This window comes from Staurois parvus, unplaced genomic scaffold, assembly GCF_062004578.1.
Source record: "Staurois parvus isolate SC_StPar_1 unplaced genomic scaffold, SC_StPar_1.0 ptg000895l, whole genome shotgun sequence".
NCBI classification, from domain to species: Eukaryota; Metazoa; Chordata; class Amphibia; order Anura; family Ranidae; genus Staurois; species Staurois parvus.
The window spans coordinates 144,220-169,666 of NW_028318691.1; the positions used below are offsets into that span (position 1 = coordinate 144,220).

The window sequence follows — 25,447 nt, forward strand, 5'->3', positions numbered from 1 at the left end:
AGTGTTTACAAATGGTGGTATACATACTGGGATTAATGTTTTTATTTTTACTAGTAATGGCGGCGATCAGTGACTTATAGCGGGACTGTGGTGGCCATTCTGACATTGGGGGAAACTGACTTGGTGTCACTGCCATCCCGAGTGACACCAATACAGTGATCAGTGCTAAAAAAAAAAAAAAAGCACTGACGCTACTAATGGCACTGGGCAGGAAGGGGTTAACATGTGGGATGATCAAAGGGTTAACTGTGTGCTGTGTGTCATTTCACTTTTGTCTGTGTGCTTCACTACAAGCAAGCTGCTTTGCATGGCTGTGCTGTGTACAGCCATCCAAAGCAGTGTGCACGAGCCGACAGGGAGAACTGTTTTGTTTAGAAACAGTCCTCTCCCACCGTCAGAGATGCCCGGCAATCACCGGACGCTGGCGAATAATCACTGGCCGCGTCCCGGCGATTGACAGCCAAGGCCACAAATGGAGACGCGGGTAGGGTGCGCGCCCCTTACCTGGAAATGCAAAATCATGTGATTTTGCGCACCCGTGCTGCTCTGTAGCAGTATTTCTGCTATAGGGCGGATGGGATGAGGTTAAATAATAATAATGCTTGTTGTAATTTTCACATTCTTACATGCAGTATGGAAGAATGTGAAAGTAACATCAAACATTTTTAGGTAAATGGCATGATAAGAACTCAATGTGCTCAAAATAAAAATATTGCTATTCTCTATTTTACTATATAGCATAATACTGCCAACTCAGTTGGTGGGGTTAAGCAACAGTTGTTTGTCCAATATAAACAGTGTGTGCACTCCTCTAAAAAGCAAGACAAAAAACAGTTCCTACTCACACTGCCGGTCTCACATTTTCCATACAGTAAACTGGAGATGGAGACCCTTGGAGATCCAGAAGTGAAGTTTTTACGCCGCTCTTCAGTTACAGCCTCAAGAAAGAGAGGAGAGCGGACGTGTGTCCACTCAGCCCCTTCCCCCTTACTGCCGGCGCTTGCTCTACAGATCTTGGGACCGCAGATGGGCAAGTGAAGCCTGGGAAGCATAGCGGCGGCACGATGCGCACACGCGGGAACAAAAAAAGTATAGTGCATGAGAAATAAGTAGCATAGACTAAGGCCTGCATACTGGCTTAAGAATTGGCATGATCAGTTAGGCCTGTATGATGAACAAGGGTGGAAATCAGAAAAAGAAAAGGAGAGAAGGAAAAAAAAGGGGAAAAAAAAGGAGAAGAGGGTATCTGATGCACTCCGTGATCTAATGGAACCCGCCGACCCACTCCTACCCCCGAGGCGGAAAGGAGTAAGATACATAAAGTAACTACTGGAAATTGTCAAGGTGGGTATTTAAAGATGTGTCACAACTCCAAACACTATTATGCCTGTCCAAAGAGTCATTCAGGGTGGCTGTTAAGTATTCCATCCTTTGGACATCCCGCATCCTACCATGAAGCTCCAACAGAGAGGGAGCTTCATGTGGCTGTGTGTTGAGTTATTTTGAGGGGACAGAAAATTTACACTGTTATACAAGCTGTACACTCACTACTTTACATTGTAGCAAAGTGTCATTTATTCAGTGTTGTCATATGAAAAGATATAATAAAATATTTACAAAAATGTGAGGGGTGTACTCACTTCTGTGATATACTGCATACTGTAGATCAGAGCCTTATCTGGGGTATAGATAAGTACAGTATAGTATAAGCACAGTACAGAGGATCAGGCAGAAGGATGGTCAGGCAAGCCAGGGGTTAAACAGGAGACGGTCAGCAGGGTCAGGAACAATGCAGAGTCGGCAACAAATTAGATAAGCAGAGGAACAGGAACACAGGATACAAGGTACAGGGGCTCATGGGAAAAATACACCAAGGCACTGATCACAGGCCCAGTCATTCCTTAAATACACCTCCTGAAATCAGCCCCAGGCGTTGGCTGACAGCTGGAGTGAGCTTCTGGCTGCTGAGAGCACCCGCTGGTCAGCCCTGGTACTGCAGCCCACACGGCAGGTGAGTCCCACCACCAGTGCTGAGTCCATTCCTGACAGTGTCATGAGTTCCCAGAGAACAAGGGGTCTCTGGAAGTTCATGCCATAGGCCTGAACCATATAGTATTAACTGTTACAGTTGCAAGAAAAAGTATGTGAACCCCTTGGGCTTACGTGGAGTTTTGCATGAATTGGGCATAAAATGTGCTCACAACAATAGAAGAACACAGTCTGCTGAACAAAATACTACACAAACATTAGATGTTGCCATGGTTTAATTGCACATAACATGTAAACATTAACAGTGCAGGGAGGAAAAAATATGTGAGGCCATAGCTTAATGACTTCTCCCAGAGCTAATTGGAGCCAGGAGTGAGCCAACCTTGACTACAATCAGTGTGATGATATTGGATGTGTTGCTGACAGCTGTCCTGCCCTTAAAAAACACACACCTGTTTTGGGTTTACTGGTTTCAAGAAGCACTGTCTGATGTGAACCATGCCTCACAGAAAAGAGCTCTCAGAAGACCTACAATCAAGAATTGTTGACTTGCATGAAGCTGGAAAGGGTTACAAAAGTATCTCCAAATGCCTTGATGTTCATGTGTCCACGGTAAGACAGACTGTCTACAAATGGAGAAAGTTTAGCACTGTTGCTACTCTCCCTAGGCGTGGTCATCCTGTAAAAATGACTGCAAGAGCACAGCACAGAATGCTGCATGAGGTAAAGAAGAATCCCTGAGTGTCAGCTAAAGACCTACAGAAATCTCTGGCACATGCTAACATTTTTGTTGACACATCTACAATAAGGAAAACATTAAACAAGAATGGAGTACATGGGAGGACACCACGGAGGAAGTCATTGCTGTCCAAAAAGAATGTTGCAGCACGTTTGAAGTTTGCAGCACAGAATACGCCTTCTGGAGTGGCCCAGTCAGAGTCCTGACCTCAACCCGATTAAAATGCATGACCTTAAGAGAGCGATTCACACCAGACATCTCAAGAATATTGCTACACTGAAACAGTTTTGTGAAGAGGAGTGGTCCAAAATTACTCCAGATCGTTGTGCAGGTCTGATCTGCGACCACAGGAAACGTTTGGTTGAGGTTATTGCTGCCAAAGGAGGGTCAACCAGTTATTAAGTCCAAAGGTTCACATACTTTTTCCTCCCTGCACTGTGAATGTTTACATGTTATGTGCAATTAAACCATGGCAACATCTAATGTTTGTGTAGTATTATGTTCAGCAGACTGTGTTCTTCTATTGTTGTGACTTAGATGACATTCAGAGCACATTTTATGCCCAATTCATGCAAAACTCCACGTAATCCCAAGGGGTTCACATACTTTTTCTTGCAACTGTATATATTACCAAGCAATCTGTTATCTTATATTACAAGGACGATGAGTGTATTTATAAATGTATTTTCCCACAGCAACAAGTCCAACAGTTCTTTTACAGAGAGAGAGATTTAACGGGCTCAGAAACAATCCATAAGACAGAGGTACAGACAAGGCACATGACAGGGTACTTAGAATCTATCAGACACTTTCAGAGGACCCACGCTCTCCTGTCATAACTCATGCAAAAAACCTTCCCTAATATACACCTTTTCCCCATTGACCAAACTGTCAGTCAATCTGATTGGTTGGTTTTATGAGCTTGTTTGATCTAATGTGTTACAAACAATGTGTCAACGCCTAGAACAGCTGTATAGAATAGATTTTAATTAAAAAGTTAAATAGATACTCCTTGTCTTGTTTATTGCAAAACTGAAATCTTTAACATCCTTGTACAAAGGTGGACAAGATACCCACACTAAAATTCTCTTCACCATAAACAAATACACTATGAATATTTAAGACCTCTTAAACCTATTTACCATAAACTTCTCATACCGTTAAAAGGTAAAGACTCCTCCTCTTTAAAATAGGCTATTTCTCATAAACAAGGGCCTCATGAATATTTAAAGTGTTACTAAACCCAGGACCCTGCATTCACTATATCTGGTCTCCCACAGTATACAGAACATAGAAATACAATTATTTTAGTAAATATAAACTGCAAAATACCTTTTCTCATCAGCAGTTAGAGCAGTCTTGTGACTTCAGCAGAGGACTGGTTAAAGCTTGTAGGAGGAGTTTTCTTTCTGCTCTAGGAGAATGCAAAACCCCTGACCTCTGTCTGGACAGTGCAGATTGGCTCTGTACTGATCACATGCACTCTCCCAAGAAAAAAAAAACCTCTACAGCAATACACACTAAACTAAGCATGTGGTTATGGGTTCAGTCTGTCTTATCAGGTGGACATCTGAACAAGAGGAGGGGCAGAGGAAAGAGGATCAAATGGCCTTTTTACACAATCCAGAGGATTAACGCCTTAGGTTCCACAGTGATTATAACAAGCATACTTTACTGCATATACAGACTGATTTTACTGTTGTGGGTTTAGTAACACTTTAAGACCTTTCCAAATCTAATCAGACAAACTTGCATTTTACAATGCTGGTAGATTTGCAAATAACCTGCTCTGAAACTCCTCCTGACTTTCCACATCTTTGTCCAAAAAAAGGTTAGCCCAACATAACAAAGGTAAGGCAATTATGTTGTGCATAAATTAACATGGTAAGGAGCTCTTAATCTATCCTTTTGATATAAAAAAATGCAGTTTGTCTGGACTGCTATGAGTGCCAACTTCACATACATGAATGTATATACAGTGCATTTGCTCATATTTTATATTGTATATTTTATCTATGATACACACATTTTATATGCCTACATTAACCACTTGTCCTCTAGAGGATTTACCCCCCCCCCTTCCTGACCAAGCCATTTTTTGTGATACGGCGGTGCGTTAATTTAACTGACAATTGTGCAGTCATGCAATGCTGTACATAAATCAAATGTATGTCCTTTTTTCCCCACAAATAGAGCTTTCTTTCGGTGGTATTTGATCACCTCTGTGGTTTTTAGTTTTTGCGCTATGAAACAAAATAAGACCAACAATTTAAAAAACAACAAAAAAAACCTATATTTTTAACTTTTTGCTATAAAACATATGCAATAAAAATTTTTTTAAAAAAGCAAGTTTCTACATTATAAATGTAGGCCAAAATACATTTTGCTACATGTCTTTGCTAAAAAAAAATCCCAATATGTGTAAATTAATTGGTTTACGTGTAATTTATAGCATCTACAAATGGCGGTATATATAGTGGATTTTTTTTTTTTATACTAGTAATGGTGGCGATCAGCGACTTATAGCGGGACTGTGGCCGGTGTTCTGACACTGGGTGGGACCTAACTGCCACTGACATCCTTGTACTGATTACACTAGACAGGAAAGAGTTAACATCTGGGACAATCAAAGGGTTAACTGTGTGCATTTTACATTATGTGCGGTGTGTGTTTTACTACGGAGACATGCTGCTTTTCTGTCAGCATGTCCTTGCTTTATGCATCTGAGCTACATCTGCTTAATCAAAAAACCTCATGAGCAATAAATAAACTCTACCAAATACTGAAAATAAATGAAAACTAACAAAAGCAGCTCACACTACCCACATACTCATAACGTGCATTAATACAAAACATAAAAATACAGTGCAGTGCTTCTTCAAATAAATGTGAACCCAAATATCACAAAAAGCACCAATACATTTTTTCTAGTGAACATTAGTCCATATAAGTGAACGTGCATTATTTCAAACATAAAGTCTCTAAATAGTGATATCTTCAACTTGAATAACTTTCAAAGCCATTACCTTCATAACTTTCAAATCCTTCCCCATGATGTGCCCTCACCTGGAGTATTTGACCTCACGTTAAGTTTGGTCAAAAGACGCATTCGTCCCTTGAATTGGACATGAATCGACAGGTGTATCCCAGATTAAGATTCCTCCTCCAGAGTTAAACACTTCCTTGATCTCTCCTCCTCCACTCAGTGTATATGGTAAAAAGATAGGAAACACAAGAGTGCTTTATCCTTAAAAACATTAAGCTTCATTAAAATATATATGTGGCCACTCACACTTTTGTGTGCTGTATCACACTAGATGTATAGCGCTTTTTATAAAACAAAACAGAGCTGTGAATACAGAGAAAACTCCTTCACTCATCTAAAAGGACAGTCCTTAGATCGGTGTGTGAACAGCGTTGTAACGTCATCAAGCCCCTCCCCTACGTGTTGCACCACAGGGTCACGGCTTCTGCAGGGGGAGTACTCTCAGTATAACGGATTCACATTTTGTTTTATAAAAAGCGCTATACATCTGGTGCGATACAGCACCACAAATGTGTGAACTTTGGAGGAGGAATCTTAATCTGGGATACACCTGCTGGTTCATGTCCAATTCAAGGACGCTTACGTTTTTTGACCAAACTTAACGTGAGGTCAAATACTCCAGGTGAGGGCACATCGGGTGATCCATGGTGGAGGATTTAGATATATAAAGATAATGGCTCTGAGAGTTATTCAAGTTGAAGATATCACTATTTAGATACTTTATGTTTCAAATAATGCATGTTCAATTATATGGACTGATGTTCACAAAATAAAAATGTTTTAGTGCTTTTTGTGATATTTGGGTTCACATTTATTTGAAGAAGCGTTGCACTGTATTTTTATGTTTTACATCTGCTACTAGTTCTGTAAAAGCACTAGTGGTCTCATTTATCATTTGATCTATTATCCTGGAATTTAGATTCAATTTTTCCATCATATATATCCCCCACCCTGTCCAGGAAAGGGTCCAGGCCCAAGCCTTTTCATCATTTGAGAAAATGTTTCTTTTAAAACAAAGGTTAGGGTAGTGTACAGCAGGTACGACAAAGTCCAAGGTACAACTACCAGTAGAAACTCACTTCTGTGAGACACTGTATTATCCTGTTATTTAACTGCCTCTACTCATGCAATGGCTATGGTACCAATAGTGTCATGGAACATTAGGGGGTTGCATGATCCCCTGAAATGCACCATGGTGTCTACCTCTCTGCGCAAGCACCTACCTGCCATTTGTGCCTTGCAGGAAACACATCTTACACCTGACTCTGCATCTTGTTATGTGGGTGGGCAAGGCGTGCCACTCCACTCACTTCCTACTTAAGGGGTGTGAGTGTACTGGTACACAGTTCTCTGGATTGCTAAGAATTTGATCATGTTAGAGATGATGAGGATAGATGCTGTATGTTATATTTCTCTGTTGCTTATTTACTTTGAAATGTATTTTGGCATTTATTTATATCCCACCGCCTTTTAACAGCCTGATCATGAGAAAAGTGTTAGAGTACCAGCTCCATCACCCAGATGTACCCCTATTTATAATGGGGAACTTCAATGGATACCCTGATAGCTTTAGATAAACACCCTCCCACTACTGCAAGGGATCGCGGCTATCGCACTGCCCTGCAGAAGTGGGCTGGATTGATCCTTGGCGGTATAGTCAGCCAGGGGAAAAAAAAACACTTTGCAGGTTCCTCTAGCCCTGGCACTGTTTGGGAATCCTTTTAAGGCCTTCCTTCGCGGGTTCTTCATCACACAGATTCAGGCTGTTAAACATGCTACTAATGATGAACAGAGGGATAGGGCAGCACAGTTGGTGAACAGCTTGGAGGCAGACTTTATAGCGGATCCCTCCGATGCGAACAGAGAGGCCTGGCTGTCTACTCAGGAATGCCCGTATTACCTCTTTCTCTGCGGACCGAAAACGCTTCTTCTACAGACTGGCCTTTTATTAAGAGGGGGAGCAGACTGGTTGCCTTTTGGTTAAAATAGCACATTCCCATCAGGAATTCCCCTCTATTGGTGCTTTATGTACATGAGAGGGGTCAGTTGCTAATTCCTCAAATCAGATATTGGCTGAACAGAAATGATATCACCACACTTCCTTCCATGTTGTGACATTTCTGGTCGGACAGCGGCTGCCATCTTTGTACACCTGTTCCTATGTATTTTATTACGAATGCTTGTATGGGTCTGCTGACCTGATTTTAAAAGTTGAGTATTCTATACCTGGCTTTTATACATTAAACATGGACATATTACACTATGAGATGTCCATTGATGTTTTTTTGAACATGGATTTCAGATGAGGAATTGGAGAAGGAGCCAGTAAAGTATGCTGTAACGGAACCGGTACCCGACCGCACTTGGGTATATTCCATTATCCCGCAGCTTCCGCTGTTCGAACACCATCCACGGACCCCACCCTGAAATCCCTCAGGAAAAAGACAGCACCTGGCTCTTAAGACAGAAAGCCAACTACTCCTTATTTTACACAAACAACATGTTTTATACAGAGGGCGGGGAAACACAACCAGGAACAGGAAATACATCATCAGCCCGCCCCATCCCACCCAGACACAGAACAATGGGATGAAACACATGGTAAAGGACATTGACCAACCCCCACACCAATACACAAACAGTACATCCCATAATAGTTGGCTGGACAGGAAGGTACAGCACAATGGGGGGGAGCACATGGCAAACAGACAATGGACAGCCATGTGGGCTAGACAAAGGAACACACACTATACACAATACTGGGACATTCACATTTAACAGGCACAGGGTGGGTTAAACATAATGAGGGGGACATGAGCCGACCAAGCGGTCCCCCCACCCCCAAAAGTCACTCCCGTCACATATGCTTACAGAGGAGAGCTGGTTGGATTTTGCATTGATATTAAAGCTCATTTGACCTATATTCCCTGTAGGTCAAAATGGGAGGTAAGCATGCCTGCTAGCTGGTGGAGGATTTTTAAGAGTGAACACTGATCAAGTCAAGTGTGAACAATAAGCTGAATTGAATTGAAGATTTTGATTTTTACTATATTTACAGACATTTATTCGCAGACTGTCACTGGGTTGAGGGCTCAGCTGGGTGTTTATAAATTCAACATTTTATTTTTTGTGCTGTGTTTTTTACACACATATATATATATATATATATATATATACATACACACACATTATATATAATTATCATCATCATTATTATTTATGCCTTGATATATATCACTCAGATTGTCTATTTGCACATATGTTGAAGTTTCACTTATTGATTTGTTCATATTTGGTATTGCCTAGCAGGGCATCTAGTCTGTTTGGATATTATCATTCACTTGTGCCTGGTTATTCTTTAGGTATGCACTTATATAACCTTTGTTAGCGGCTCTGTCAGGCGTTTACGTTTTGCTTTATGGTTTGGTTTAGTGAGTAGAGCAGTACAATTTATCTATTCATTTATTTTTTAGTGTTGTGGGAACGCAATTTGGTGTTTGCAGCCACTGTTAGTTTATCATATTAGGTTTGGCAGTGCAAGAGGATTTTTTCTTTATTTAAAAGACCAATGTTGTCTTCCAGCTTCCATGACCAGGGCCAATATAGTTTTGTTATTGAAGCTGATAAGCACCCGTTAGACCCATGTCACTCGTTCAGAGCGATGTAAAGATTTTGGCTAAAGTCCTAGCTCTTAGGTAAAACAAGGCCATATGCTCTATTATACACTCAGATCAATCTGGGTTTATGCTCCAAAAATCTATGACTATTAATATACGCAGATTATGTCTAAATATACAGTCAAGAGCAGATAATATGGGTGATCGAGCTTTATTATCCCTTAGTACCCATAAGGCATTTAATGGGCCTACATTTCGTGGGTTTGACTCCTTTACCATGCCCCTAATGCGACCATCAGGGAGGAGGGTAAAATGTCCCATTGTTTCCCACTCTACAGAGTCACTAGATAGGGCTGACCACTGTCCCTACTCATTTTTGCCCTTGCCATTGAACCTATGGCTGCCGTTATTTGGTCTAATGAGCTAATCCATGGGTTCCACTATGGTGACTTCCACCATTGTCTCTTTTGATGCGGTGCAGTTGTCCTGTCCCCTTAGCAGAAAAACACTCCCAAAGCAGAATGTTTCCGCCACCATGTTTGACAGTTAGGATGGTGTTCTTGGGGTCATAGGCAGCATTCCTCCTCCTCCAAACACGACGAGTTGAGTTGATGCCAAAGAGCTCGATTTTGGTCTCATCTGACCACAACACTTTCAACCAGTCCTTCTCTGCATCATTTAGATGTTCAGTGGCAAACTTCAGATGGGCCTGGACATGTGCTTTCTTGAGCAAAGCGACCTTACGGTCGCTTTGATTTCAATGCAGGATTTCAATCCTTGTCGGCGTAGTGTTACCAATTGTTTTCTTGGTGACTGTGGTCCCAGCTGCCTGGAGATCATTGACAAGATCCTCACGTGTAGTTCTGGGATGATTCCTCACTGTTCTCATGATCATTGACACTCCACGAGGTGAGATCTTGGATGGTGCACCAGACCTAGGGAGACTGACAGTTGTTTTGTGTTTCTTCCATTTGCGAATGATTGCACCAACTGTTGTCACCTTCTCACCAAGCTGCTTGGCGATAGTTTTGTAGCCAGCCCAGTCCAGCCTTGTGTAGGTCTACAATCATGTCCCTGACATCCTGACAGCTCTTTGGTCTTTGCCATAGTGGAGAGTTTGGAATCTGATTGTTTGATTGCTCCTGTGGACAGGTGTCTTTTGTATAAAAGGTATAGGTAACAAAATTAGATTAGCAGCACTCCTTTTAAGAGACTTCTTCTAATCTCAGCTTGTTACCTTCATGAAAGACACCTGGTAGCCAGAAATCCTACTGAATGATAGGGTATCAAATACTTATTTCCCTCATGAACATGCAAATCAGTGCATAATTTGTTAGACATGCATTTCTTTTGAATTTTTTGTTGCTATTCTGTCTCTGTGTTACAATACACCTACCATTTAATTTTTAGACTGATCATTTCTTTGTGAGCGGGCAAACACTCAAAATCAGCAGGGGATCAAATACTTATTTCCTTCACTGTATATAATATGGTACAAAGTGGAAACAATATGGTTATTACTCATTTACGTCATATTTTTCATAATGGTAACTTACGGTCTCTCAGACCTTCAAGTACAATTTCACCTCCCTAACCAGATTATTTGCAACTTCAGCATGCGGTAAAGGCACAAAAAGGAATTGATATTTGGGCCTGTTCCCCTACTCCCATTTTTAACCATATGTCTGAAGTGACTTCCTATAAAGGGGGTCATATCACACACCTACACTATATGTTACTGAATATTTTCTTGCAAGACTACCCCTTTAGGGCAGTCTTCCAGTGGGATAGGGATGTTGGGAGCCTTGAAGCGGAGCAGTGAGAGGAAGCCCTCCTTGTGGTTCAACAGTGCTAATAAAAAGGGGCCCAATGCCTCTCCCAACTATATCTACTTCTGAGAGTCCATTTTACGCCAGTAAGGCTTTTCCGTATGAGCATAAGAACAGACCCCCTCTGTACTCACTGTAGTAAGGATCATGGTGACCTGATACATTTTTTTTTTTTTAACAGTTGCGTTTATTGAAATCGTACAAAAGTATAACAAAGCAAGAACATTCAAGCACATGGTATACAGTAGGTAAGCATTACATACAACTTCCCATGCTGTGAATCCTACAAATACAGGTCAGATGGCAGTGGTAGGTAACACTAGCACCAGCAAATTAGACAAACAGTGTAAACGTGACATAACCCCAAAAAGAAACGCCAGTGACTATACCATAAGGCCCTGTGCCTTGACCCATCCAGCCCATATTCTATCAAATTTAGCTGGACAATTACAACTCATATATGTGAGTTTATACAAAGGAAGCGCACTGATAATAGCTGACTTACAGCCCGAGAGAGTGGACGGGGTAGACAGCTTCCATCTCAACAAAATTTCTCTTCTAGCTTAATAGAGAGAATAGAAAACAAAAAGTTTGCTATGCTTAGATGCTTCTAAGAGGTCAAGGAGGCCTAACAACACAATCAACAGATCCATAGGAATAGACAATTTACCAACAGCGTTAATAGTATCTAATACTCCGGCCCAGAAGGGAAGTAAGCTTCATACATTCCCAAAACATGTGGTGAAATGAGCCAACCACCATATATGTTGCCGATCTATCAGGATCTATCACAGCCAATTGTCGCAGGGTGTAGTATACTCTGTGAATACATTTTATTTGTATAAAGCAGTGCCTGTCCGAGATCATGTTAGGGAGGCATTGCAAAAGACAATCCTCCCACTCATCCTCCGACAGGGACGGAAGGTCTACATGCCATTTATCATTAAGTGACTGCATTCTAGGAAACTGCGCATATGGCATCCAACCGAAACGCTGAGGGATTTTGCCGGACGCCAAACGGCCATGTGGCCAAAGGTTAAGTATACCTTTAGCCATTTTCGGTTACCCTATAACTGGAGTAACAATTTTTACTTTGTACTTGCTTTTAGACCTGAAATCAGGCCCCCCATGTGTTGTTACATGTGTAGTGTTGTAGTATTAGTTTTGCATTACAATGCACATCACAGTATTTATATAATATGTCATATGATGTACCTTGATGTCTTGGGTATTAACCCCTTTCTATATTTTGCTACTGAATAAAAATGTAGTATGTGCCTTTGTTCAGTCATTTCAATCATTTTCTTTATATGTTACATATATTTTGTAAGCTTATTGACATTTTAGGATCATAATTCTTACATTTCCTCCTGACAGGATGTACGCTAATCTCAAGTCTTCATCTGGTTGGTGGTCTTGAAATTTTGCCTTGAAAATCTCTCCTGTTTTAACATTTACTGCTGAAGAGAAAAGGAAAAAAAAAATTAAAAAGGCAGGATTGGGACAGAATGCTTTAGTTTTGAAATAAAAGTTATATTCACATTTAAAACATAACAACTATACAGCCTGTTATATTAAAAGTACATGTCACAGAAAAAAGTAAATTTCAAATTACCGCACATTTTCCTTTCTTTTGTAGCACAGACTGTCAACATTTTTGTGACCAGAAGACAATGATGTCTAGAAGCCATGGTCAAATTTAGCAGCTTCAGTATGAGTAGGTTAACTTAAAGCGTTACAAAACGCACAACAGTAAAATAACTCTGTGCATGCAGTAAAGCATATTGCTTATACTCACTGTGGAACCTAAGGGGGGTTAATCCTCCACATAAAAAGGCTTCTCTGATACTTCCCTTTTGCTACTGTCCTCAATCTATCTGCTGTTAGTACAGAGCTCTAGGAGTCACTTTGCACATGCTCAGTTTAGTGTGTATTACTAGAGAGTTATTTTTTCTTTGGGAGGGTGCATGTGATCAGCACGGTGCCAATCAGTTCTGTCCAGACAGAGGGTCAGGGGTCCTGCAGTCTCATAGGATAGTCAGAGCAGAATTAAAACTCCTCCTACAAGATTAACCAGTGCACAGCTGGACACTGAGGGAAGGCACAATACTGCTATATACTGCTGATAAGAAAAGGTATTTTAATCCAAACAACTTTTATTGTCAAGATAGAGAAAATGGAACAGTACTTACAGAATCCACAATGACATTACTGCAACAGCAAGGGCTACACATGAATAGAACATGGATATGCAGATCCCATAATAAACAGAATAACAGAAATGAGACCACAAGGATCCAAAACTTTCTTGACAATATCTTGCTTTTTCCTATTTACGTCTTTTTCCTTCCTGACCAGATGTAAACAGAAATGGGGGGAAAAGAACAAAGCCAAAAACTTCAAATATCTTCAAACAAAAAACAACAAAAAAACACAACAAAAACCTCTGGTTCACCCAAGACGTCTCATCAAAAAGAATGGGAGATGCACAAAACTTCCTGAAGGGGGAAGAGTGGAGCCCCACACCTGATATAAAATATCACACCTGCAGACATCGGTCCACTATCAATTGAGGAGGGGTGAGCTCAGTTGTATCCAGCCAACCCTGCCTTACCTGCTGGAACTTACGATAAGCATTGCGATGTTGGTACGTGAGTTTTTCCCATGGGAGTAAAGAATTAACATAATCTATCGATTCACTATAAACAAGGTTGCGCTTATTAAACCAAGTGTATAAATAACAAACAAAATAATATTTGTGACAAAAATCTTTGTGACAAAAAATATATATACTATCTAATAATATATTGTGACAAAAAAATCTTTAGTAAAGTCCAAATCTGTGTTGAAATGAAGAAACTTAATTTTGGGCGGAGCTTGTTGGATGTGACGTCATTACGTTCCTGAGCCGCTTGCTCATGCGTGTTTGAAGCTGTTATCGTTTTTTTTTATCTAGAGTACACGCTGTCATTGCTGGTGTCAGCTGGGACACCCTTATTTGTAAGTGCATTACTTTTAAAAATAAAATAGAAGTTTGGAAATACTGCACCATGAGTTATCTGTTGTTCTATACCCTATTTGGTCTGGATATCTGAGGAAAAGACCTTCTGAGAAATGGATCCATCTTGCTAAGTGGTCCCGGCAGAGTATTGCTTGTTTTGAATAGCCAGTGTCATCAACAGAGCATTATTTTCTAAAGATTTTTTTGTCACAAAATATTATTATATAATATATATATTTTTTGTCACAAAGATTATTTGTCACAATATATATTTTGTTTGTTATTTATACACTTGGATTTAATAAGCGCAACCTTGTTTATAGTGATTGGCACCTTTTGTAGGTTAGGTTTGCAGCTGATTTATTTATTTCAATTTCTGATTTGATATTTTTGTGGTGCTTCCCTAAATATTACTTTTGATAATCTATCCATTGCTTACTAGTCGGAGGAGCCGATGATAACCAGTACCTTGCTATAAACTTCCTAGCCAGATATAAAAGTCTAGATACCATAATATACCCTCCTGGTTGGAACACTTCTTGGTCCAGTGCCCCCAACAGATAATGCAAGGGATCCTGGGGAACAGTATATTGTGATACTAGAGAAATTAGTTGGAGAACCTCACTCCAATATCTATGTAACTTGGGGCAATGCCAGAGCATATGAATGAAATCACTCTGTTGGACCCTACACCTCGGACAATCAGGTGAATCCCGCCTGCCCCATTGATACAGTTTCACTGGGGTCCTATAGATGGAGAATAAGCAATTGAGACAATTTATGAGAGGGAGAAAGAGAAATTCCCAGAACAGATTCCAGGGCAGCATCCCAGACACCTCCAGCAAACTCTGCAATATCCCGGGACCACTGCGCCCTGCTCCGGAGACTAGCTTCATCCTGTACTGTAGACAATAGCTGGGAGTATACCCAAGAAATCATGCCCTTCTTATAGTTTGCCTGAGTGACATCCTTAAGAAAAACTGAGTCTGTCAATGTGAGATTAGAGAGCGAAGACTAAGCCTGTATCGCATGGCGTAGCTGAAGAGAAGGATAAAAATGTAAATATAAATTCCATTTGCAGTTGAGAAAAGGACTTTAGGATTGCTCCCGAATTCAGCTGATATACAAATTTCAGGCCTCAATCCCTCCAGTCGTGAAAAACCTCCAGTTTAGCCAGTTCTACATAATGCAGATTATTCCAAGAGGGAGTACAGGAAAGAAAGCAGGTAATATGAAAGGACGCTTTTACCGTACTCCAGACGCGCCTCAAGAGGTCCGCAGTTGGAACCGTGGATGGAAGGACCGGTAGAGCCATCTCAAGTTGAGAAAGAGCCGAAATGGTGGGATCAGGAAGGAAAATCAAATGAATAATGGGATCGGTATTATCAGGTGAATCCCAGCCAACCAGTCGCTGCAATTGGGCCACAAGAAAATAAAGTCTGGGCTCAGGACCTGCCAACCCCCCCGACTCTTTGACATATTGCAACATAGACAATTTTATCCCAGCCACTTGTTTTTTTCCCCAAATAAGACTATGGAGAATTATGAAAAATATAAAGAAGTTGCGGGGCCCAAATCATTTTAATTAAATTGACCCTACCCACCAGCGACAGAGGGAGTTTGCACCAACTGTTATACTTCAATTTCTGCTGATGGAGTAGAGGTAAAAGGTTAAGAGAAATATACTGCTTAGGATCAGGAGAGATTACCACCCCCAAATACTTAAATGTAGACTACTTGGATGTGTTGTGCACATGCCGGGAGGGGGAATTCTACAGGATTCACAGGCATCAACACCGATTTATGCCAATTAATTTTAAAGCAGGAAAATCCACCAAAGCGTTCAATAAGGGACATAACATCCAAGGATGTGGAAGTATCGCCCAAATATAACAGTGTGTCATCCGCATAAAGGAATATCTTTTCCGAAAGAACACCCCTTGTAAAACCGACAATGTCTGGAGATTGCTGTACCAAAATTGCTAAAGATTCTAACACGAAAGTGAACAAAAGGGGCGAGAGAGGACAACCCTGCCTCATTCTCCTCTGCAGCCTGAATCTGACAAATCCCCATTAACCTGGATTCGGGCACTAGGGGCCACATAGAGAAGAACTTGGGACCAAAGCTGAAACTAGACAATACTTTCCATAGATAAGGCCATCCCACAATATCAAATGCCTTGGCCGCATCCAAAGACAAAATTGTTCTCCCCCTAGGATTGTCCTCCAGAATTCGCAAATTCAAAAAAAGTCTATGAATATTATTAGCCAGCGCTCTAGAAGGAATAAACCCTGACTGATCTTTATGTATGATATTACTAATAATCCGCGCCAGTCTAGTAGATAGAACCCAGGCCAACAATTTAGCATCCGTATTCAGAAGGGAAATAGGTTGGTAGGAGTCAGGTTTTAACTGATCTTTTCCAGGCTTCAATACTATAACAACAGCTTCAATCATGGAGGGGGGCAAACCATTTCCATCCATAGTGGCATTCAGGGCAATGGATAATGCCGGGAGGAGTTGTGCACCGTATCTATTATAGATTTTGAATGGCAAACCGTCTGAACCCAGAGATCTATTACTGGGGGTGCCTGCTAAAGCTTCAGATAACTCCTCAACAGTTAATTGGCATCTCCAGTTCTCTCTGGTCAGTCTCCGATAAAACAGGAAAAGAGCAGGTGTCTAGAAACTGCAAAAGCTCAGAATGGGTAGTTATAGTTTTAGAAGAATACATATCATCATAAAAGTGATGAAAAACTGTCAGGATTTCCACATGACTTCTGCAAATCACTCGATGAGCATCCTCAATCTTGTCTACAGTGGACACCCCTTGTTGTGACTTTGCCACAGGAGCAAGAAGGTGCCCCGTACCTTCCCCTTCCTCAAAATATTTTTGTATTTCAATGGTTTTTATTAATTAATAACAATTAACACAGGAGCAACAAATCACGCCCACGCAGGGGCTATCAATAGCACATAAAAGAAGTAGAAAATTAAAGAAATCAGTGCTCTAGCACCAACAGGGCAAAAGATTGCCCACGCAGGGGCTATCAATGGCACTTAAATAACAAAACATAAATAGAACACTGATAATAACTCAGACTAAAGGCAGCTATCCACTGCCACTGTCAGGAATGGACTCAGCACTGGTGGTGGGACTCACCTGCCGTGTGGGCTGCAGTACCAGGGCTGACCAGCGGGTGCTCTCAGCAGCCAGAAGCTCACTGCTGCAGTCAGCCAACACCTGGGGCTGATTATAGGTGTATTTAAGGAATGACCAGGCCTGTGATCTGTGCCTTGGTGTAAATGTTTCCCATGAGCCCTTGTATCCTGTATCCTGTTCCTGTGTTGCTGTATACTCCGTTGCCGACCTCTGCTTGTTACTGATCCTGCTCTTCTCCTGTTTAACCCCTGGCTTGCCTGACTACTCTTCCAAATTAGATTCCGTTCCTGCACTCCCATCAGTACTCTCTACCACCGCAGGTAGCACTCGGGGGTCGCGACCTGGTTCCAGTCTGCACCAAGTCCATCCCCACCATCAGGGGCCCTGGTGAACAGCAGGCTGGGACTTAGACCCCGCGCCCTGAGGGCGTCCATGCGGTGGGCTGCTAGAGACTCTGCCAGGCGGCTAACAGTACCAAACGGCCTGCCTGACCATTCCACCTCTCCAGCCCTGACTACGCCTGTGTTCTTGAAGCCTGCTACTTCCCTGTGTCAGTCCACATATTTCTGGTCACACCCGGATCCCTAACAGCCACACCAAAAGCAAACAGAAAAAAAAAAAAAAAGGGGGGGGGGGGGGGAGGAAGGAGAAGTACAAAAGAAAAAAGATAACCAAACCAAGAACAGGGATCGAAGAATGCCAAAGCCGAACAACATCACATCCCCAGACTAGCCGGGGGGAGCGTGGGAAAGGTATATTGCAACCATGGCTCCCATATTTTCAAGAATTTACATTGGGAGTCGTTGCAGATACTCAACATCTGTTCATTGAGCATCATAGTGGTCATACGGTCCCGCACCCCCTGAAGAGGGACAAACGGGCTCTTCCAGGCCTGAGCAATTGTTCTAGAGGCCGACAAAAACAAATAGGAAGCCAACTTCTGCTGATGAGCCAAGAGGCCCGGTATGGGACAATGAAGCAAAGCATACTGAGCATCCCGTCGTATAGAGAGATGGAACAAGGTGAAAAGGAGGCCAAACACATGAGACCAAAAACGAAGCAGCCTCGGGCATGACCACCAGATATGCAATACATCACCACAATGGCCACAACCCCGAAAGCATCGATCACTGGAGGCAGGATTCGCCTGTGCCAAACGAGCCGAAACCCAATACCAACGAAACAATACCTTGTAAGCCACCTCCAGCGTGGTCATACTAAAAGAGCATGTCAGGGCACGAGCTGTGGAACGGACAGCCAGGCCTAGTGGCAGGGTCACTCACTGACTGACGACAACCACCACCCACAGACCAGAGTCCCTCAGGGCGTGGAGTCTAAGTCCCAGGCTGCCCTTCACCAGGGCCCCTGATGGTGGGGATGGACTTGACGCAGCCAGGAACCAGGTCGCGGCCCCCGAGACACCCCAGCTGCGGTAATGACCGCCGCCAATGGCGTGTAGCTGGTAGGAACCAGATCAGACAATAGCATAGTCAGCCGGGTTGACAACAACGGGACAAACGGTACAGAACAGTAGACAAGAATAACAGGTCAAAGGCCGGGTTCAGCAACGGAAGGTCAGATCAAAGGAAAACGCAGAGAATGGTCTAGTCAAGCCGAGTCGGATTCTAGGAGAGTCACGAGAGTATAAACAGAGCTATTGCAACACTAACATACAAGACACGAATGCAGAGAGCACTTGCAGACAGCAGTCTTAAATGTGATGAACCACACCCTTCTGAGGAGGAGCCACAGAAGCCTGAAGGCATAAAGGTTCCCACCATGCTTTGCAGAGACCCAAGATGGACACCAGCACATGGACACCAGCACAAGCTCTGAGGAAAGGTAGGACCTTGACAGAGCATTTAGCTACAAGCAACCAGGCCCTATTCCAGTCCTCCGGATCCACAACCACTCCCAGGTCGCGCTCCCACTGAACGACATGAAAGAGAAGTATGCGACGAGCGTCTATTCAAAGCTGCATAAAGAAAGGAAATAAGGCCTGGGGCGGCCGGCTGCTGTTGGCAAAGCAGTTCAAAGGCAGATTTCCGGTACGGGAAGACAGAAGTGCCCCGCAATGAGAGCAGCCAATGCCGCAATTAAAGGTAACGAAAAAATTCCTCCGGAGGGACATCCCGTGACTCCCGAAGAGAATTCCAGGTAGGGAAGGACCGAGAGGTCAAAAAGTGTTGTACCTGTGAAAAACCATTGGTCACCCACCAGGAAAACGCCCTTGGTTGATCTAAACCCGGTGGGAAGAGGGGGTTGTTAGTGATTGGGAGCAAAGGCAAAAAAGGTGACATTAGGCCACTGGAGTAACATACCGAGTCCCACACTTGTAAGCAATGGAGCAAAATCGGACTCAGTGCCGTGGGGCGCAAGGCAGGGGGAAGCCATAGAAGTGTCGATATCGCAATAGGGGCACAATTAGGTAATTCCAGGAGGACCCAGAGAGGTATTTCTGAGGAAGCATGAAACATAGATAGCGGGGCGATCTGGCTCGCCTGATAATATTTAGTAACATTGGGAACCCCAAGGCCACCCTGGAGTCTATGGACAAAAAGCGTAGTTCTCTAAACTCTGGGGCGTTTATCGGCCCAGATAAAACGCATAATCTTTACCTGAAGCAACCGAAGGAAATGAGGAGGAACCCGCACTGGGAGGGTGCGAAAATAGTATAACAATTTTGGCAAGATGGTCATTTTCACTGAATTAATCCATCCTATCCATGACAGGTGCGGAAATTGCCAAGAATGCATAAGAGAGGACACAGAGCAAAGCAATGGATAGTAATTTGCAGCAAACAGTGAGTCAAGCGAATGCCTAGGTATTCAAGAGAAGAAGAAGCCCGTTTATAAGGGAAGTGGGACTGTAGGCGCAAAACCAAATCTGAGGCCAAAGTAATATTAAGCGCGACAGTCTTATCCAAATTGATACAGAGACCCGAAATCAAGGAGAAGCGCTCAAGATCCTGTTGCCAATTTGGAAGCGTCATCAGGGGATTAGTAAGAGTCAAGAGGGCATCGTCTGCAAAAAGGTTCAACTTGAACTCCCGCGTATGGAACCCCCGATATATTACAATCAGTCCGGAGCGCCATAGCCAACGGCTCAAGCGCCAGGACAAAGAGTGCTGGGGACAGGGGGCATCCCTGTCTCGTACCTCGCCAAATAGGAAAGGAATCTGAGAAATACCCAGCGTATTTAACGGAAGCCGAAGGGGAAGAATACAAGGCTTGAATGCAAGAAAGAATAGAGTCCCCAAAACCCCAGCGAGACAGCACAAACTGCAGATAGTCTCAGGATAGAGAAACAAAGGCTTTATATATGTCTAAGGACAGTAAGAATCCCGATATTTTCGGCTGTTGTAGAAAATGTATAAGATGGACCACCTTACGAACGTTATCCCCCGCCTGTCTCCCAGGGGCGAAACCCACTTGGTCCCTGTGAATCAGGCTACGCAAATATTTATTGATACGACAGCTAAGAATCTTGCCTAATATCTTCAGGTCTTCATTAAGAAGAGAAATGGGCCGAAAGGCTTGCGGTTCCTGCACATCATCGGTCGTCTTAGGAATCATAGATATATGAGCTCTAAGCGCGTCTGGAGAGGGCAAGGAGCCCTGTCGTAACTCATTAAAATAATCAGCCAAGAAGGGTGCTAACAAGGTTGCAAATTTCTTATAATAGAGGCCGGAAAAGCCATCTGGACCTGGGGCCGCGGTGGACCGTAGAGATTTAATAGCTTGTAGCACTTCCGGTACGTTGACACCGGCATTGAGGGCCTTCTGCGCTGTCTCAGATAGTCCAGGAAGTTGGAGGTCTTGAAAAAATGCCTCTGCTTGAGCCACAGGGAAGGGATCTGGTTTAGCGTAAAGGCGCGAGAGAAAGTCCGCAAAACGGGGGACAATCTGCTGGGGATTAAAAGTACCCAGAGGAAGTCGCAATCGGATCGGTTTGTGGGATTTCCCCACAGAATTCAGTTTCCTGGCCAGCATCGGACCAGGCTTATTCGCACAGGAATAAAATTTGTGTTTGGTCCAATGCAGGGCCCGTTCCGCCTCTGAAGAGGCAAGTAGATCCAACTCTGCCGCCAGGGTGTCCTGAACGCGTTTATAAGCCATGGATGGGAATGACTTCCAACGAGCATCCGCAAAGGCCAAAAGAGAATGAAGCTCCAAAAGTCGGCGCCCCCGTTCCCGCTTTCGCACCACCGCCAGCTGTATAACCTGACCCCGCACCGTGGCTTTATGCACCTCCCACAGGAGAACTGCCGAAGAAACAGATCCCGAGTTTTCCGCGAAGTATGTGCATACAAAAGATTCTATTTGTTGGCAAGTGACCTGAGTGGTCAATAAGGAATCATTAATGCGCTAGTGAAAGGGGCACCGTACAGACCCAGAAAGGGCCAGGAGGAGCACCAGGGGATCATGGTCCGACCAGGGCGAGGAGGGAATAGTTATCCGCCTGACCAAAGGAAGCTGCTGAACATGCATGAATATATGGTCAATTCTACAAAAACTGTCATGAGGGTTGGAGTAGAATGTAAAGTAGCGCTCATTTGGGTGAAGTTCTCTCCAGACATCCGCCAGCCCCGCCGTCCACAAGAGAGAGCGCATATGTTCCTCTAGCACTAAGTCGTGAGAAGGGGCCGCCCCCTGGGCATAGCGCCTATCCAATGTGGAATCCAAGGTAACATTAGAATCTCCCAAAAGAAAAAGAAGACCCTTGGAGTGTTGAGAGACAATGGTGCAAAGATGAGAAAAGAATTTATGTTGAAAGCGATTGGGTGCATAGTAAGAGACAAAGGTAACCTCCTGATCCCAGAGGGTGCCCTGCAGAAGCAAGTACCTACCCGTGGGGTCCGCTATATTCTCAGCACAGACAAAAGGAAGATTGCGCTTGAAAGCTATTAGTACACCCCAGCTTTTCTCAGGGGCCGAGGCAGTGTAAAAGGTGGGAAAGTGAGGCGAAAGATACCGTGGAGCGGAGGACTGAGAAAACCGGGTCTCCTGTAAACATACCACGTCAATTTGTTGCAATTTGAGGTGATGAAAAACTTTAGCCCGCTTCTGAGGCGAATTGAAACCTTAAACATTCTGTGAGTATACTTTCAGAAGGGGTGAGGCCATGGCAGTATCAGCACAGCACGCTCAGCAGAAAAAGCATAGGTTGGCCACCAGTTTCCACTCCCAATGGCGTTCAGACCATGGCATCCCGAAACCCTGCATGAGGATAAAATAAAAAAAAAACAGAAAGGAAAAGAAAAGGGGAAAAAAAAAGAAACAAGAAATATATACAGCAGTACAAACGTGTCACGTCAATGGTGACATGCATCCTCCTACACCTGAAGGATACCGGTTGGAGGTGGCTCTACCACCGGACACATGGCTGCAAATGAAAACAGCAAAAACATAAGCCCCCAGGGGGCAAAAAAGCAATTAGCACAGTATAACCGAACACCAAATAACTAAGAGTCTCAGAAGTGAGCACATCCGCAGCAACCTCCCGATAGAAAACCCAGCTAAACTAGGGGCCAACCCCCTCCAGAAGGACAGCCACAGGCCGTCGTAGAACCACTACACAGCCCAAGTGGTCCCCCACCCACCTCCCAAAAAGGCCAACACCCGATCAGGCCCACCAGGCCAACCTCCCACCGGAGCCCGAATGAACCATCACCCCATACCCAAACGGGAACCCGAACAACAGCACCCGGACCCGAGATAGGCCAGGACAGCAAAAAGTCATAATCCGCGAGTCCAAGAGGAGACCCTCCCCCCCCCCATTAAGTGATGGAACCCAAGGGAGTGGGCTGGATCAGGCCTAGCCTGGAACGCTAACAAACTGGAAGAGCCCTAGGGGCCAAACTCACAGTCCCATCAGGAGAGTCCAACGGTGAAACACAACGCGGGAGATCCAAGATGCATCTTCAGCCCGGAGAAGAGCAGGATGGACTTGATCATTGAGGGGTCTGAGGGAGGGCCCTCTTCCTGTTGGACGACCGCTCCCAGAGGCAGCCCGGTGGAAGCGGCCTCGCTGGGGATCCATTGGAGTGAGCCGGGCTCTGAGCAGCGGCCCCTCGGCGGAAGAAGGTGCAAAGATTCCAGGAGAGAACGGGCTTCCTCAGGCGTAACAACAGAATGACTGCGGCCCCGGTAGTTGAAGGTGAGGCAGAACGGAAAGCCCCAGGCGTATTTAATTCTGTGGTTCACCAGGACCGAAGTGAAGGGCTTCAACTGACGTCGTTTCTGCAGAGTGGTCTGGGAGAGGTCCGCGAAGAGCTGGTAGCGATGTCCCTGGAAGCTGAGGTCTGGTTTGTTTCTGGCCGCCAAGAGGATGGTTTCCTTAGTGCGGTAGAAAGTGAACTTGATGATGATGTCCCTCGGGGGCCCATCCGGTCGCCTGGGGCCCAATGCACGATGAATGCAGTCAAATTCAAGCCGGTCGATGGGAATTGCGGGTGTCAGCTCCTGAAACAGAGCAGTAGTGGTGGAGGTGAGATCTGTGATCGTTTCAGGTATAACCCTTAACTGCAAATTGCCGTGACGGGAAAGGTTCTCGAAATCCTCAAGTCAGAGCAGCGTATCCGCTAATTCTTTGAGGTCACACAAGTCCTGCTCGTGACCCTCAATGACCGTGGCCGCCGCATCCATTTTATCCTCAAGATCATTCGTCCGATTGCCCAACTCTCGAATTTCATGTGAAAGTCGGTCGGCAAGCTTGGAGGTAGCGGAGGACAGTTCCGACTGTAGCATCGTCTTGAAACGGTGCAGAAGCTCAGCATCCCTTAGACCTGGAGGGGAAGGCTGCAGGGATGCTGCTGATGGCAGGTCATCTTCAACCCTGGGATCCAGCCCACCCGCGGGTAGGGGCAGCGGGGGACCCGAAATCGAGACAGGGGCTTCAACTGCAGTCTCCGGGGGGAAGACTCGATCCCGCGGCCGGGGCTCTGGAACTCTCTGGCGGCAGGCCAAAAATCGAGGTCACGGCTTCACCAGTGATATCCAGCGGGTAGGCCGCATAATTGAAAACGGGCTGCCGGGTGCTGGAAGCGCGGGAGGCGGCTGTTTTTTTTCCCATCGGGGCACCAGGAACAAGGGGCCAGGAGAGGTTGGAGGAGAGGCGAGAACTCCCCCCCCCCCCCCCGAGAGCTTAAAATCAGCCACTGTGCCAGTGGTCAAGCAGCCAAGTTTAAAGAGCAGCCATTCCTCAGGCTGCTCACAAGCGCCCCCCCCTCCCCAAAATATTTTTGTTGCTAAAAATATCACTTATCTGCCACTTGAGTAAGCACGGATTCATAAAGGGCTTAGGTCTCTTTCCAGTAGGTGCAGTTACAGGGGCTTGGATCAGCTGAACCGCCCGCTCTTGAACATCTACCGTACCTTTTCCTCCCACTCCCTGGATCTACACTTAACCACTGAAATGTACTGGATAACCAAGCCCCGCAGGAAGGCCTTCATTGCATCCCTTACCATTCCTGGCGGGGACAAGCCCTCATTCCACTGCAGAAAGTCTGACAACTCTCCCGGAATCAACTCAGACTCTGGAAACAGTGTCAACCAAAATGGGTTCACCTTCCACAGCGGACGAGAGCGGGTATAACAGACCTGTAGCTTGACCCAAAAAGGGGCATGGTCAGATAGAGCCCTAGGTTCATACACAGCATCAAACACATATGACAGGATAGTCAAGTTCCCAAGGCCCAAATTTACGTGTGAAAGCCCATCGTGAGTAGCAGAAAAACATGAATAACATTTTGCTGTTGGATACTTCATCCACCACACATCCTGGAGGCCCAGTTCCACCAATAAATAAGCAAATGGGGTAGGCTGAGAGGATAATTGTCTGCCCCTACTACCCAAAGGCAATCTATCCAAGCTAGGAAGTAAGCAATTGTTATAATCACCCAGCGCCAATAGGAGAACATCAGGATGATTGGCCATAAATTGAGCTAGGAGTTTAATGACCTCTGAAAAGTAGGGTGGAGTGATGTATACCGCAGCCACTATGCAGCAAAACCCATTCAAAGTACACAGTAGAAAAATATACCTGCCCTCCGCATCAATTC

The 25,447-nt window shown here is 44.3% G+C and overlaps 1 protein-coding gene across 1 annotated transcript in view; it reads right to left on the reverse strand.

Annotated features, from left to right (window-relative positions):
• The window catches only part of NTAN1 (N-terminal asparagine amidase), a gene marked incomplete at its 5' end in the record, with an annotated part of 545,039 nt that overhangs the window by 103,493 nt on the left and 416,099 nt on the right, over window positions 1-25,447 (reverse strand). Inside the window, one exon of the mRNA XM_089656218.1 lies at window positions 12,583-12,680. Coding sequence (XP_089512344.1) covers window positions 12,583-12,680 — 98 coding nt within the window. The remainder of the gene's footprint in view (window positions 1-12,582; window positions 12,681-25,447) is intronic.